The sequence below is a fragment of the Hyperolius riggenbachi genome, chromosome 6, assembly GCF_040937935.1.
Source record: "Hyperolius riggenbachi isolate aHypRig1 chromosome 6, aHypRig1.pri, whole genome shotgun sequence".
Lineage (NCBI taxonomy): Eukaryota > Metazoa > Chordata > Amphibia > Anura > Hyperoliidae > Hyperolius > Hyperolius riggenbachi.
In genome coordinates, this window is record NC_090651.1 from 270,261,655 (window position 1) to 270,276,294 (window position 14,640).

At 43.3% G+C, this 14,640-nt stretch overlaps 1 protein-coding gene across 1 annotated transcript in view; it reads right to left on the reverse strand.

The window, feature by feature from the left end:
- LOC137522737 (interleukin-18-like) overlaps positions 1-14,640 on the reverse strand; it is a 39,305-nt gene that overhangs the window by 13,491 nt on the left and 11,174 nt on the right. Inside the window, exon 2 of the mRNA XM_068242796.1 lies at positions 4,019-4,073. Coding sequence (XP_068098897.1) covers positions 4,019-4,073 — 55 coding nt within the window. The remainder of the gene's footprint in view (positions 1-4,018; positions 4,074-14,640) is intronic.

Here is a 14,640-nt window from a genome sequence, read left to right on the forward strand (position 1 = left end):
GTATAATAAAAAATGATCCTTGAAAGACCTTAGGTTTTCTGTTTTATATATGGAGCTGTTTAAATGGATAGTTAATTCACGTATTATTTTTTTTTGTATAGTTATGATTGCCCTGGACAGAGACCAAAAGAGGCACATTTGACATGTTACCATTTCACAATAAAGCTAGCATTTACTAGATCTAAATTGACTAATCCAAAAAGTATTTAAATGATTTAGTAATAGATGGTGTGCAGTTTGGTAAAACCTGGGCTTATAACGTATTTGGGCTTACTTGCCTGTACTAGACTGTTGCTACAGGCTGATATACAGTACTTTACATTAAGTATGGATTAAAGCCAAAGTAGATTTATGATTGGTAGTCATGTCAGAAAGTCTATCATGGGTGGTGGTGGGAATCAAAGTAGTAGCTGGCCGCTTTGGTGCTGTGGGGAGGAGGAGAAGGATCAAACCACTCTGGCCACATGTGAGGTCTGGAGGAGTTATTGGCTGCACTTGGGGGCCTGGAGGGGCTAATGGCTAAAATATTTTATGCAGTGCAGCCATTAACCCTTCCTGGTCCTAAAGTGCATTCGTTAACTTTGCTGGAAAGATTTATACTTGAGTCACTGCAAAAATTCCATCTTATGAGGGTCGGTCGATTTATACATGAGGTCGACTTATATCCAAGTACATACGGTAGTCTGTAATAAAATCTGGTCTTGTTTTCTTACAGTGTAATTAAAATCAAAGTAAAAATCATATTAAAATAAAAAGATATATAAAATAAAATAAAAATATATATACATCTGAAGCCCAGAAAGATGCTATGGATGGGAGTGCGGTTGCCCATATCTGTTTGTCAAGCCTTTGTTGTATAAGTTCAGAGGGTCCCAGCACTGGAACGGTGAGCTCAGGGGCAATGAGGGAAGCCAAAAGGTAGCCATACACTGGTCAATTTGCCATAAGATCGACCAACAGATAGATCCCTCTCTGATCGAATCTGATCAGAGAGGGATCGTATGGCTGCCTTTGCTGCAAACAGATTGTGAATCGATTTCAGCATGAAACCGATCACAATCTGTGAAGCTGCTGCTGCCGCCGCCCCCATCCCCCCATACATTACCTGTTCCGGCCGGCGTGAGTCCTCCTCTGTCCCTGCTGCTCCTTCTCCTACTGGGCTCTGGGTTCCGGCTGGCTTCACTTCATTCTGTCCGGGGGAAGTTTAAACAGTAGAGGGTGCTCTATTGTTTAAACTTCCTGCCGGGACAGGAAGTTCAGTGAAGCCAGCTGGACCCGGAACCCAGCGCGGAGAAGAAGACAGCAGAGACGGTAGGAGTTGCGCCGGCCGGAGCAGGTAATGTATTGCAGCTAGCGTCGGTCGTCGGGCATTTGAACGCCGCCATCGACACACTCCCGACCCGCCGGCGATCGAGTAAAATCTTCCGCACGGACGGATCGACGGGAATCGACCGGAACGATTGATTTCGGATGGAAATCAATAATTCTGTCAGCGTTTGCGCAACGATTTCCCAGCAGATTCGAACACAGTGATTGAATCTGCTGTATATTGGCGGCAAAATCGTTAGGTGTATGGGCCCCTTTAGGATTATCCAGAGGTTTCCCTATACTAAACAGATTACTGTAGATAAAGGTGCCCAGGTACTATTAAAATGATAGACTTTTTATACAAAGGCAAGAGTTAATCTCACCATAAAGAATCACTTAAGGTGGCCACACAACATACACTTTTTTAAATATCTGTTCAATTCAAGAATTGCAACCAATTTTTCTGACTGATTGTAACATTTCAAAAATCTGACAAATGTACCACACACATGTTTCCTCAGTTATGATAAAAAGTTTTGGAAACTGAGAAAATTGCTCGGGTGTGTACTGTATATTAATAAATTGTCAATCTACCACACACCATTCAATTTTCATAAAAATTGATCAGAAAAATCCACCATTCCCCATCAAGTTTTATCGAATAAAAATGGGAAATCCAATCAATTATTTTGCTCAAATAAAAGAAAAAGCTTTCCATTGCGGGGGAAATCTGATCGTTTTTATCGAATTGCCGTAAAATCGGATAATTTTATTATATCATGTGTGGCCACCTTTAAAGGGAACCAGAGATGAAAAAATAAAGATTTTATACATACCTGTGGTTTCTTTCAGCCCCATACACGCTGATCGATCCCACGCCGCCATCCTCCTCTGCCCGCACCTACGAGAACCGGCTCCCCACTGTTCCATCAGTCGGAGCCAGTCTAAGCGTAGCAGAAGTGCGCTCTTTGCGTATCTCTGCAGCAGTGTATGGAGAGATACGTAGAGGGCGCACTTCTCCTGCTTAGCTGGCTCCGATGACATTAGCCATGGGAGCCGGTCCTCGTAGATGCAGACAGCGGAGGACTATGGCGTGGAATCGATCACCGCATATGGGGCTGGACGAAGCCCCAGGTATGTATAACTTCTTTTTCATTTTTTCATCTAGGGTATATCTCTGGTTCCCTTTAAAGGAAACTTGTAATGAGCTTAAAAAAAAAGTTTCACTTACCTGGAGCTTCTGCTAGCCCCCTGCAGCCACTCTGTGCACGTACCCTCCTGGAACGATCCTTCAGTCCCCCGCCGCAGCTCACTTTTGCTAACTTGCAAGTCGACGTCCACTGCGCCTGTGAGGCCCTGGCCGCGTACATCCTCATTTGTGCCGGCGCAGTACAAGGTTTACTCATACTGCGCCTGTGCATGACACTCCCAGCATCAGGGAAAGAGGACATGCACAGCCAGCACCACGCAGACACAGTGGCTGGCAACAGGCTAAGTCACCGAAAGCGAAAGTGAGCTGCTGTGGAGGATCGTTCCAATATGGTGCGAGCACAGGGCGGCTGCAGGGGGCTGGCAAAAGCCCCAGGTAAGTAAAACTCTTTTTTTTTTTTTTACTAATTAAAGTTTCCTTTAATTGAAAGAACGTTTTTTTCGGAAATCTGAGGGAAGGACAACATATTTCACAGTTGCAAAAACTGCTTCTTGATTCTTATAACCATGAAACGCGTTGTACTACCCTGTGCTTTCTGAACAAAACAATGGCCGTAATTCACTAAGCTTATCTCCTGTCTTTAATAAAGTTTCTATAGTTATCACCATGGTGACAAGACATGTAGTATTCAGGAAACATTTCACCTCAGGCAAACCTAAAGTAATTCTTCTGTCTTTAAGTTAACTCTTCAATCCTTAAAATAACTCCAGAATTCTAGACAGGATGTTAATTAACTGCGTGTGAAAATAACTACAGAGAAGGTAACTTAAGGAATGAAGAGATAAGATAACTCTCTCACTGTGTGGTGGTAAGTTTGCTCTTTCCTTATTATCTCCAGCATTATCTTAGTGAATTGAGGCCAATATCTTTAATTTTAATACTACCTGGCGCCTCTATCCCATTCTGTTCTAGCTTACACCCCTCTTCAAGGGTCGTTAGATTTTTTTATGTTCTTGTACATAAAATATCAGGATTTTTCTGAGAGTGACCGCAATTGTACCTCCAAAGGCTGAGAGAGGACGGCTCTCCCCACATGTGCATACTGTGGTTGCTTTGGATGCAGCCCGGAAATTGTGAGTATCCAATTGCAAGAATCCTTCATCTTCCTCCCCTTATTTTCTCCTGATGCTGGGAATACACAGCTCGATTCGGAGGCATTTAGATGGCTCAATAGATCATTTCCGACACGTTCAATCTCCCGCCCGATCGTTTCGACGCTCAATTCCACATTGAGCACAATGGAAAAAGATAAGAAAAACGAGTGGAAGATAAGAGAATTGCCTGCCGAATTGAGCTGGGAATCGAATGAGCGGAAGAATCGAGAAGCAAAATCGGGCCGTGTATGCCCAGCATTACATCCAAATACTACACCAGATTGGGCTCCAGTTGTCTGTCCTATTCTTCCTTAAATTCTACTAGTTCTCTGTACTGAGGTTAGTATCTAACATTTGCCATTAATAATATACTTGGCAGTACTATATTTACTATATTTCTTCATACCTTGAAATGTACGCCTAACTGACATTTCAGTCTGAAATACAGTATCCATCTCCATCTACTGAAAAAGACAAACAAACACACTAAAAAGAACTGTAACGATGTGGATTAAGACATGATAAGTAAACAGCTAGTTTTCTTTATTATTTTTGTATTTATAACAGCATTTCATATTATCAACATAGTTTCCATTGAACTATCTATTTAATAACTATCCACATTAGTACTTAAACCTGAACGCGGTTGCTAAGGTATATATTTCTACACCCACTCTCCTAGACACACATACACACACACATACGTATGCTAAAACTTTGTAAAGAGGGTCAAAAAGTCTACCCTGGTGCACACCAGAGTGGTTCTGGAGCGTTTTTAAAAATGCTAGCGGTTTCAAAACTGCATGGGTAATGTATTTCAATGGGCTGGTGCACACCAGGGCGGTTCCTTTTTTCCACAAATGCAACCTCAGGGGCTGCAGCATTTTTTAGATTTCTGACGCGTTTCTGCCTCAATGTTAAAGTATAGGCAAGTGGAAAACTGCTCTGAAAAACGCTGGATCAGAGTGATTTTCCAAGCGTTTTTGTTACATAAGCTGTTCAGTAACAGCTTTACTGTAACAATATATGAAATCTGCTACACAAAAAAAATGCTCCAAAAAACGCTAGGCATGTTTAGAAAATCTCTCGAAACACGCCTAGAATCACTCTGCAAATCTTCTTCAAAGCATTTTGCGGATCTGCTAGAGGTTTTTAGTGTGCACTTGCCCTTACACAGTAGGAAAATACTTTACTTTCTCTCATTGTCCTTCAGGATGGCTTCCTCCTGAGAGTAGACTGATCCCACCCCTAAAGACAAATTAAATAATTAAACTAATTAGGCCCAGCCCATATAAGCTCCCCCTCTCCTCCATAGCAAATCAGTTTTTTCACTGTTTCCCAAAACACCCATGGTCGCAAACAGCTAGGTAGCTTCTGGACCGGGAAGCCTGTGGGCGTTAAGTACTTTGGATGTTCGTAGAGCAGTTCTGATATACTTGTTTTGTTTCGCAAGTGTATCCTTTTGTTTTTGCAGTTGCGTTTTTTCCTGTCAGTAGCTTTGAAAAACAAAAAAAAACACATTTTTGGCTAAGAGTGCAACACACAGTGCATTAATAAAAAACACAGTGCAGTGATATAAATAAAATGCATAGTTCTGAATGGTTTCAGTGAAATCTAAGTGGTATGCATACAATGGACATCAAAACTTTTCCTATAAAAAAGACAAAATACAAAATAAAGTCATATCTAAAACAGCAGATGTATCACACTATAGTATGGGTGTGTGCGCGTGTGTGTGGGTGTGTGGGTGGGTGTGTGTGTGGGTGTGTGTGCGCCCGTGGGCTCTGAACATTCTTTGAAATAGGAAATGTGTGAAAAATGTGACAGTTATCCATATCCATGACAAATGCTCAGCAGGTGGGGAATTCCCTTGTTGTACTACAATCTGGCTGCTTGTTCAAACAAAAGCGGTAAGGTGAGATAAGTGAAATCTATAAGCACTCTTTCACATGATCGGCTGAGAGCAGTACACTTCACTACTTGTCAGCTCCTGTTTCTTTGCAAGCGGACAGTATTTCTGGAGATCTCTAGCATGTGGGACATAGTGTTTTTGTAACCGGGTAGTAACCACACTGCATTTCAATTGCTGACTTGCTTAAAATGCTCCATTTGGCTGCATTATTTTGTAAACAGAAGGCGCTTAACCCAGGTAATTGGGCAGATAAATGGCATATTTAATGCAGGGGAAAGATTCCCATTGGTCTGTTTCAACCCAATGGAGAGCCTCAATGGCTTCTGCTTCTGCCGGGCTCCTACCGGTACAGTAGTCGGATTTTTTTAACCTCCTGGGCGATAATCCCAAGCTGAGCTCGGGGGAAAACCGTGCAGGAGGATTTATCAGGCCCTGGTGGGCCGATTTGCAGAACTTTTTTTTTTTTGTTACACGCAGCTAGCACTTTTCTAGCTGCGTGTAACGTCCGATCGCCGCTGATCCGCCGTGCCGCGCAGCCCCCGACCCCTTCAGTAGCTGTCCAAGCCTATCAGTGCCAGGCAGCGCTGAGGGGTGGATCGGGACTCCCTCTGACGTCACGATGTCCATGACGTCGGTGACGTCATCCCGCCCCGTCGCCATGGCGACCGGGGAAGCCCAGCAGGAAATCCCGTTCTGAACGGGATTTCCTGCTTACTCTGATCGCCGACGGTGGGTGGGGGATGCCGCTGCGCGGCGGCTATCATGTAGCGAGCCCAGGGCTCGCTACATGATTTAAAAAATTAAAAATTAAAAAAAAAGTGCTGCGCCCCCTCCTGAGCGATGTAATTGTATCGCCCAGAGGGTTAAACGACCCGTCGTTTGGACGTCCCGTGGTTCAGTCGTCCGGACGTCAAATTGGGCGTTTGTACAGTCCGTCGTTCAGCTGATAAGACTGGTCTTGAGCGATCCGCCACCGAGTGCCGGCATAGGATTAGTAAAACATTTATACCTGCAGTTGTCCAACATTTCTGACTGGCAAAATAATGATGCAGCAGTACAGAAGAATTCCTTACAGACCTACGGACACCGCACATGAGAAATAAGTAAATATGATGAATCACACATTGTTTCTGCTGCATATGCTTAGTTGTAGCATGACAGGAGAAAACTGCTTGATGAACTCGGTAACTCGGTTAAGCTTGTCATGTTATTACAAAGCTGGATTTTCCCTAAGTCACATGTCAAGTCACTCACTAGCATATTACATCATTTGCAGAAGGATAACACTGGAGAGCAGTGGATATCCTTTGTGATCCAACGAACCTTGACTGAAGTGATATAAAAATGATCTGTTATAGCATGGCACCCTCACCTGTGTCATATCAGATTACAGTGGCATTTGTAAAAGGTTAGCGAAACAGCAGTGATGCAATTGCAGTCATGTACTGTGCCTACCTTTTTAAAATATATCCAGTAGACCTAAAATAATTGCAACAACAACATAGCTTAGTGTTGCAAACCTTTGCTATTTAATGACAGAGAAAAATCAGAATTGAAAAAGGTAATCGTGATCGCTCTAGAAATCGCTAGCATTAACTTCTAAAAGCGCCTGAAATTGCTCCGGAAATTGTTGTACAAAATGCTAGTAAAAACGCGGAACAATTGCAATAGCGATTAGCGATCTATAGTAGGCACCTGGCCTTTACTTTTGTTTTTTAAACTCCTTTATAAACCCTATGGAGAGAATGAGCCGCTGTACATTCTGGGGAAGTTTTTCTATGCCGTGCGAAAAATACCAAAGACTTCTGAGGCTTCTGAGACTACCAAAGACTTCTGAGGCTTCCTCCATGAGTTTTCATTTATGATCTGCAGCTCCATCCATTTTTGGCATCTATCAGACAAACTTTTTGAGTACTAGTAGAGATGGAGGCAGCTGCAGGTCATAAATTAAAACTCCCGGAGGAAACCTGCAACGACAGAAAAAAAAACCTGCCCCAGAATGCACAGTGACTCGTTCTTGGCATAGGTTCAGGTTTGAGAATCAAAGTTAGAAGTAAGGCTGAAATGATGCTTTATTTACAGTATCAGAGTAGGCACCTATGAGAGCATTTTTTTTAGCGTTTAGAGGGATCACTTTAAAATCGCTAGCGACTTCCCTAAACACCTTGTATGTGGATGGGACTGATTCCAATGGAGCGATTAGGCAAATCGCAATCGCAGTAGATGCCGCATTTTGGGAGCATTTTCATTCTAATGTATTGTATAGGAGCAGGGAAATCACTCCCCAAATCGCTTGCAATGATTGCGCTTTGTAGTGGGCCCCAGGCCTAAAACGGAATATATTTAGTGGCCTTTTTCATTTTAATATGATTTATATTTTGAGTTCCATTCCACTTTAAGAAAAGTTTTGTTTCTTGCTATAAAATAAGATAAATGGTCGATGAATGCAAAAAATTAGTCAGAGTCCATGCTGAATTATGCAAATGTTTTATGCAAATTTATGCAGCTTCAAAATGGATCAACGGAGGCTGAAGTTGGATCCAGTTGGTCTGTTTTTCAATTTTAGATGGAGAATTGAGAGAATGTTGCAGAGGCATGGCACTCAATAACAACATAATCAAGTGGAAGAGTCCAGACGTTTGTCACATGACTGCTGGGCAAAAACTGATTTTTTTTTTTTTTTATTATTGAATACGTTACACAGTTGGGAAATTCAGGCATGGGGTAAGGATTACAATACCCTAGAATTTAGGTACTTTGTGACTTGCAATTTAGCATGGGTAGGAGTTCATTTTAGCTGGGCTTGCAGTTTTAATAACAGGAAAGGGAATTTAAGGGTAATTTCAAAATACCAGTATATGCAAAACAGAAGCATATGGTACAACTACATCATTTGGAACATAGTGCATGTTCTCCAGTTCCTCAAAACCTACTCCGAGTGAGGTGAAAACACACATAATCAAGAAGCTGAGCTTTTGAACTTGTGGTTTTCTGTGGGAAGGACATGAACTACTGTAAACACTCTTGCTCTAACTAACTCTCACTATAGTTATTATAGTTCATTGTTATATATTTAAGTATTTATATAGTGCTGACACATTACACAGCGCTGTACAGAGTACATTGTCTTGTCACTAACTGTCCATCAGTGCCAGTGCACACCAAAAAGCGCTAGCATAATCGCAAACGCTCAGCTCTTTTTGAAGTGATTTTTCTAGGCGATTCTAGGCATGTGCCTAGCGATTTTCTAATCATGCCTAGTGATTTTTGGAGCATTTTGGTGTAGTGTTTTTTATTTTTTGTTACAGTAGAGCTGTAACTGAACAGCTTCTGTAACAAAAATGCTTCGAAAATTGCTCTGCTCTAGTGCTTTTCAGAGCGATTTTCCACTTTCCTATACTTAACAACAAGGACAACAACTTTCTATATTGGTATGAGACTGATGACATTTGAACTTTTCTCAGCCATTATAGCTGAACTTGTGAACTAAGAATTTACGATACAGTGTCAGTCCAACTCCCAGGTATGTGAGCAGGGAGTAAACAAGGATTCTTATCTTGGCTTACAACCTCTAACCCCAGGTCTATGGTCTGTGTGAATTAAGGCATCTTAATGACATGTATTTATGCTTGAAAAAAATATCTGTTTTCCCTTTTGATGTTGCATGTATAAAAGCTGTCTGTATCACCAGTTTGCAAACTTATGCTTCATACACACTTGAGATAACAGTCTTTGGAAAAGGCAAGATCACAGACCAATTTTACCCCATTCCATATAGTATGAGAGCCATACCTACACAGTCTATTCTATGGAGCTGAACTCCACATCAGATAAAATCTTTGCAAGATGCTGCACACAAAGATGCCCGTACACACTCAAAAGATCATTATCTGCAAAAGATCTGTTCCTGCAAAATATCCATTCCTGCAAAATGCATTCATAGTCTATGAGATCTGCAGATCCTCATACACACTTGGTTTAACAGACTTCATCTGCATATCTGGCAATCATCTGCAGATCTGAAAATCCACCTTGGTGGATCTGATCTGCAGATGATTGTCTATTAAACCAAGTGTGTATGATGATCTGCAGATCTCATAGACTATGAATGCATTTTGCAGGAATGGATCTTTTGCAGTAACAGATCTTTTGCAGATAATGATCTTTTGAGTGTGTACGGGCATCTGTGTGTGCAGCATCCTGCAAAGATTTTATTTGTTGGGGAGTTCAGCTCCATAGAATAGACTGTGTAGGTATGGCTCTCATACTACATGGAAGGGGGTAAGATTGGTCTGTGATCTTTCATTTTCCAAAGACTTTTATCTCAAGTGTGTATGAAGCATAACAGGATTAGGGATGCTCGGAAAATTCCGCGGAATTATAAATTCCGTGATTCCGGCCGGAATTAGGTTAATTCCGATAGTCAATCAGAATTCCTATACCTCTCAAACGGAATTCCTATACCTCTCAAACGGAATTCCGCGGAAATTTTATAATTCCGACGGAATTTTCCGGAATAGCACAAAAATCTCTCCTCCTCCTCCTCTCCATCCATCAGGGAATTGCAGATTTTCAAAACAGCTTATATACCATAGCTGGGATTTGAACCCAGGACCTAGTGTGTAGTAGGTATCTGTCTTAACCTCTAGACCATGACACTACATGCTAAAGCTGGCGGTAGCATAAACCATACTTCCATTATGATCAATTCGATAGAAAAAGTAGCATGATTAAGGATTTGTACTTTTTGAAAAGCATGCTTATATACCATAGCTGGGATTTGAACCCAGGACCTAGTGGGTAGTAGGTATCTGTCTTAACCTCTAGACCATGACCCACACTACATGCTAAAGCTGGCGGTAGCATAAACCATACTTCCATTATGATCAATTCGATAGAAAAAGTAGCATGATTAAGGATTTGTACTTTTTGAAAAGCATGCTTATATACCATAGCTGGGATTTGAACCCAGGACCTAGTGGGTAGTAGGTATCTGTCTTAACCTCTAGACCATGACCCACACTACATGCTAAAGCTGGCGGTAGCATAAACCATACTTCCATTATGATCAATTCGATAGAAAAAGTAGCATGATTAAGGATTTGTACTTTTTGAAAAGCATGCTTATATACCATAGCTGGGATTTGAACCCAGGACCTAGTGAGTAGTAGGTATCTGTCTTACCCTCTAGACCAGGGGTCCCCAAACATTTTGGGTTGAGGGCCGGGTCAACATACTTCAGACCGCTGGGGGGCCGGAGTAAACATAAAATGATGTAGAAGTCTTTGCGGACCAGACAGTGAAGCATACCCAGGTGACAATCTGCAAGCCAATTGGACAGCAGTGTCACCTGATGTGGAATTTGATTGGAAACCAGCAAAATTTCTGCTTTCTGGCTTCCATGTGGATGGGGGGTGCTGCACTGCTATTCCATATGTGGACCACCAATTTTTAAAGATGTAGCTGACTGCATTTATAAGCAATACATTTTCTGTGTGGGGGGCCGGTAAGAAAGCCTTAGGGAGCCACATTCGGCCCGCGGGCCTTAGTTTGAGGACCACTGCTCTAGACCATCAACCACACTCAGGGCCAGGCTTTAGCATGTAGTGTGGTCAGAGGTGGGACAAGGTCCTTCAGCACCCAAGGCTGAGACAGCAAAGTGCGCCCCCCCATCCCTCCCACCCCAGCTGTCACACACTGATTGCTATTACACTAAGAGGTGCCCCAGGGCCCCCACCCCCCCCACCCCCCCCACCCCCAACACCTTAATCTCTACTTATCTGGCTTGCAGTCGCTGCCATGTATCACCTTTTCTTATTTCTTTCTGCTTCAAACACAATTGGGAATGACAGCTGAATGAATTGTGCACCCCCTCCTACACTGCGCCCTGAGGCTGCAGCCTCTCCAGCCTCAGCCTTACTAGTGGGTAAGACAGGTACCTACTACCATGCAGTGTGGGTCATGGTCTAGAGGTTAAGACAGATACCTACTACACACTAGGTCCTGGGTTCAAATCCCAGCTATGGTATATAAGCATGCTTTTCAAAAAGTACAAATCCTTAATCATGCTACTTTTTCTATCGAATTGATCATAATGGAAGTATGGTTTATGCTACCGCCAGCTTTAGCATGTAGTGTGGGTCATGGTCTAGAGGTTAAGACAGATACCTACTACCCACTAGGTCCTGGGTTCAAATCCCAGCTATGGTATATAAGCATGCTTTTCAAAAAGTACAAATCCTTAATCATGCTACTTTTTCTATCGAATTGATCATAATGGAAGTATGGTTTATGCTACCGCCAGCTTTAGCATGTAGTGTGGTCAGGAGGAGGGAGAGAGAGATTTTAAAATTTTTCCGGCGGAGTTCCGCGAAACTGGCCCGGTATACCGTCGGAATGGAAAGGTAACGGAAATTTCAATATGATGGAATGCGGAATTGTGCCGGAAACGGAAATGGGCTATTCCGACCATGCCTGAACAGGATATAAGCCAGACGAAGGCTGCAAGGCCGAAAGCTTGCTTATTTTATTCATTTTTAGTTAGCCAATAAATGGTATCATCCTGATTTAAAACTTCTTGCTTCTACTTAACATTGAGGCTGAATCGCCTCAGAAATCAGCAGAAATGCTGCAGGACCCGCGTTTGCGTTTTGGAGAATATCACATCGCTCTGGTGTGATCCATCCCATTCAAATATATTAACCAAGCGTTTTTAAAAGCGTTCTTGGTGTGCATTTCTCTCCGTTTTCCTTCTGTCCTGTGCAAGAGTTTAGGTACACTTTAACAGGTTCATAGAACACATTTCCGGGCCGGTTTCCACTCAGCTGTCGTGAGTTTCGCAGGACACATGCCAGCACTTGCAGTGATGAGAGTGGACATCCGAATCAATTAGCTGTGCTATGCACGGCTACAGGGATTCAAGTGCATGCTGCGGGAAACTGCATAGCACTGCGATTCAGACAGCAATCCATAGGAGGGATAGGCAATGTTTCGCCACCCAACTTGCCTGTAGTGGAAATGAGGCCCTAAACAGATGTCAGTATGTATTGCAATTAGGTTACTATCAGTGTTGTAAACAACAACTGCGTTAAGCAGAATAACATGCATAAAAGTCTTACCGCACAAGGAGAAGAGCAGCATGCAATGCATGAGAAGTAGAGCAGCATGCAAAGCACGAGAAGTAGAGTGGCATGCAACGCACGAGAAGTAGAGTGGCATGCAACGCACGAGAAATAGAGCAGCATGCAACACACAAGGAGTAGAGCAGCATGCAACACACATGGAGTAGAGCAGCATGCAACACACGAGATGTAAAGCAGCATGCAACACACGAGATGTAAAGCAGCATGCAACACACAATGAATAGAGAAGCATGCAATGCACAAGAAGTAGAGCAGCATGTAACGCACGAGAAGTAGAGCAGCATGCAACGCATGAGAAGTAGAGCAGCATGCAATGCACGAGAAAAAGAGCAGCATGCAACGCACGAGAAGTAGAGCAGCATGCAACGCACGAGAAGTAGAGCAGCATGCAACGCACGAGAAGTAGAGCAGCATGCACCGCACGAGAAGTAGAGCAGCATGCAACGCACGGGAAGTAGAGCAGCATGCAACGCACGAGAAGTAGATCAGCATGCAACGCACGAGAAGTAGAGCAGCATGCAACGCACGAGAAGTAGAGCAGCATGCAACACACAAGGAGTAGAGCAGCATGCAACACACAAGGAGTAGAGCAGCATGCAACACACATGGGGCCTGATTCACAAAGCGGAGCTAACAGTTAGCACGCTGGTGAAAAGCCCTTTATCACGCCTAAACTCAGTTTAGGCATGATAAGTTTAGGTGTGATAAGTTTAGGCATGATAAGTTTAGGTGTGATAAGTTTAGGCATGATAAGTTTAAGCACCAACTGGGTTAGCACCGCAGTGCATAGCTGATCAAAAGTTTTGCGCTAGCAAAGTCTGGTGCACTTTGCATAGAGTTTAATGGCGCTGCTTTGCGTGCAGGACTTTGCACGCTATCTACACTTATCTAAACTTAGCATGCCTAAACTTATCACACCTAAACTTATCACATCTAAACTTATCACGCCTAAACTGGCTTTTCACCAGCGTGGTGCAATGGTTATCACGCCTAAAGTCTCTAACTGGGTTAGCACCGCTTTGTGAATCGAGCCCATGGAGTAGAGCAGCATGCAACAGACATGGAGTAGAGCACCATGCAACACACAAGGGGCTTGATTCACAAAGCAGTGCTAACTGTTAGCACGCCTGTGAAAACCCCCTTAGCACGTCTAAACCAGCTTTTCGCGCGCAAAACTTTATGCACGTAAAACTTTATGCGCATAAAACTTTACGCGCGCACTGCACAGAGCGCAGGGCGCTCCCCGCGAAGTGCCCATTAAAGCCTATGGGACTTAGCGCGCATAAAACTTCATTGAGAAATCCGGTGATAACCTACTTAGCACCCTGGTTAGCACGTCTAAAGACTTTAGACGTGCTAAGTAGGTTAGCACCGCTTTGTGAATCAAGCCCAAGGAGTAGAGCAGCATGCAACACACATGGAGTAGAGCAGCATGCAACACACAAGGAGTAAAGCAGCATGCAACACACGAGACGTAAAGCAGCATGCAACACACAATGAATAGAGCAGCATGCAATACACAAGAAGTAGAGCAGCACGCAACGCACGAAATGTAGAGCAGCATGCAACGCACGAGATGTAGAGCAGCATGCAATGCACGAGACGTAAAGCAGCATGCAAAACACGAGATGTAAAGCAGCATGCAACACACAATGAGTAGAGCAGCATGCAACACACAATGAGTAGAGCAGCATGCAACACACAATGAGTAGAGCAGTATGCAACACACAAGACATAGAGCAGCATGCAACACACAAGACATAGAGCAGCATGCTACACACAAGGAGTAGAGCAGCATGCAACACACAAGGAGTAGAGCAGCATGCAACGCACGAGGAGTAGAGCAGCATGCAACACACAAGACGTAGCGCAGCATGCAACACACAAGGAGTAGAGCAGCATGCAACACACAAGGAGTAGAGCAGCATGCAACACACGAGGAGTAGAGCAGCATGCAACACACATGGAGGAGAG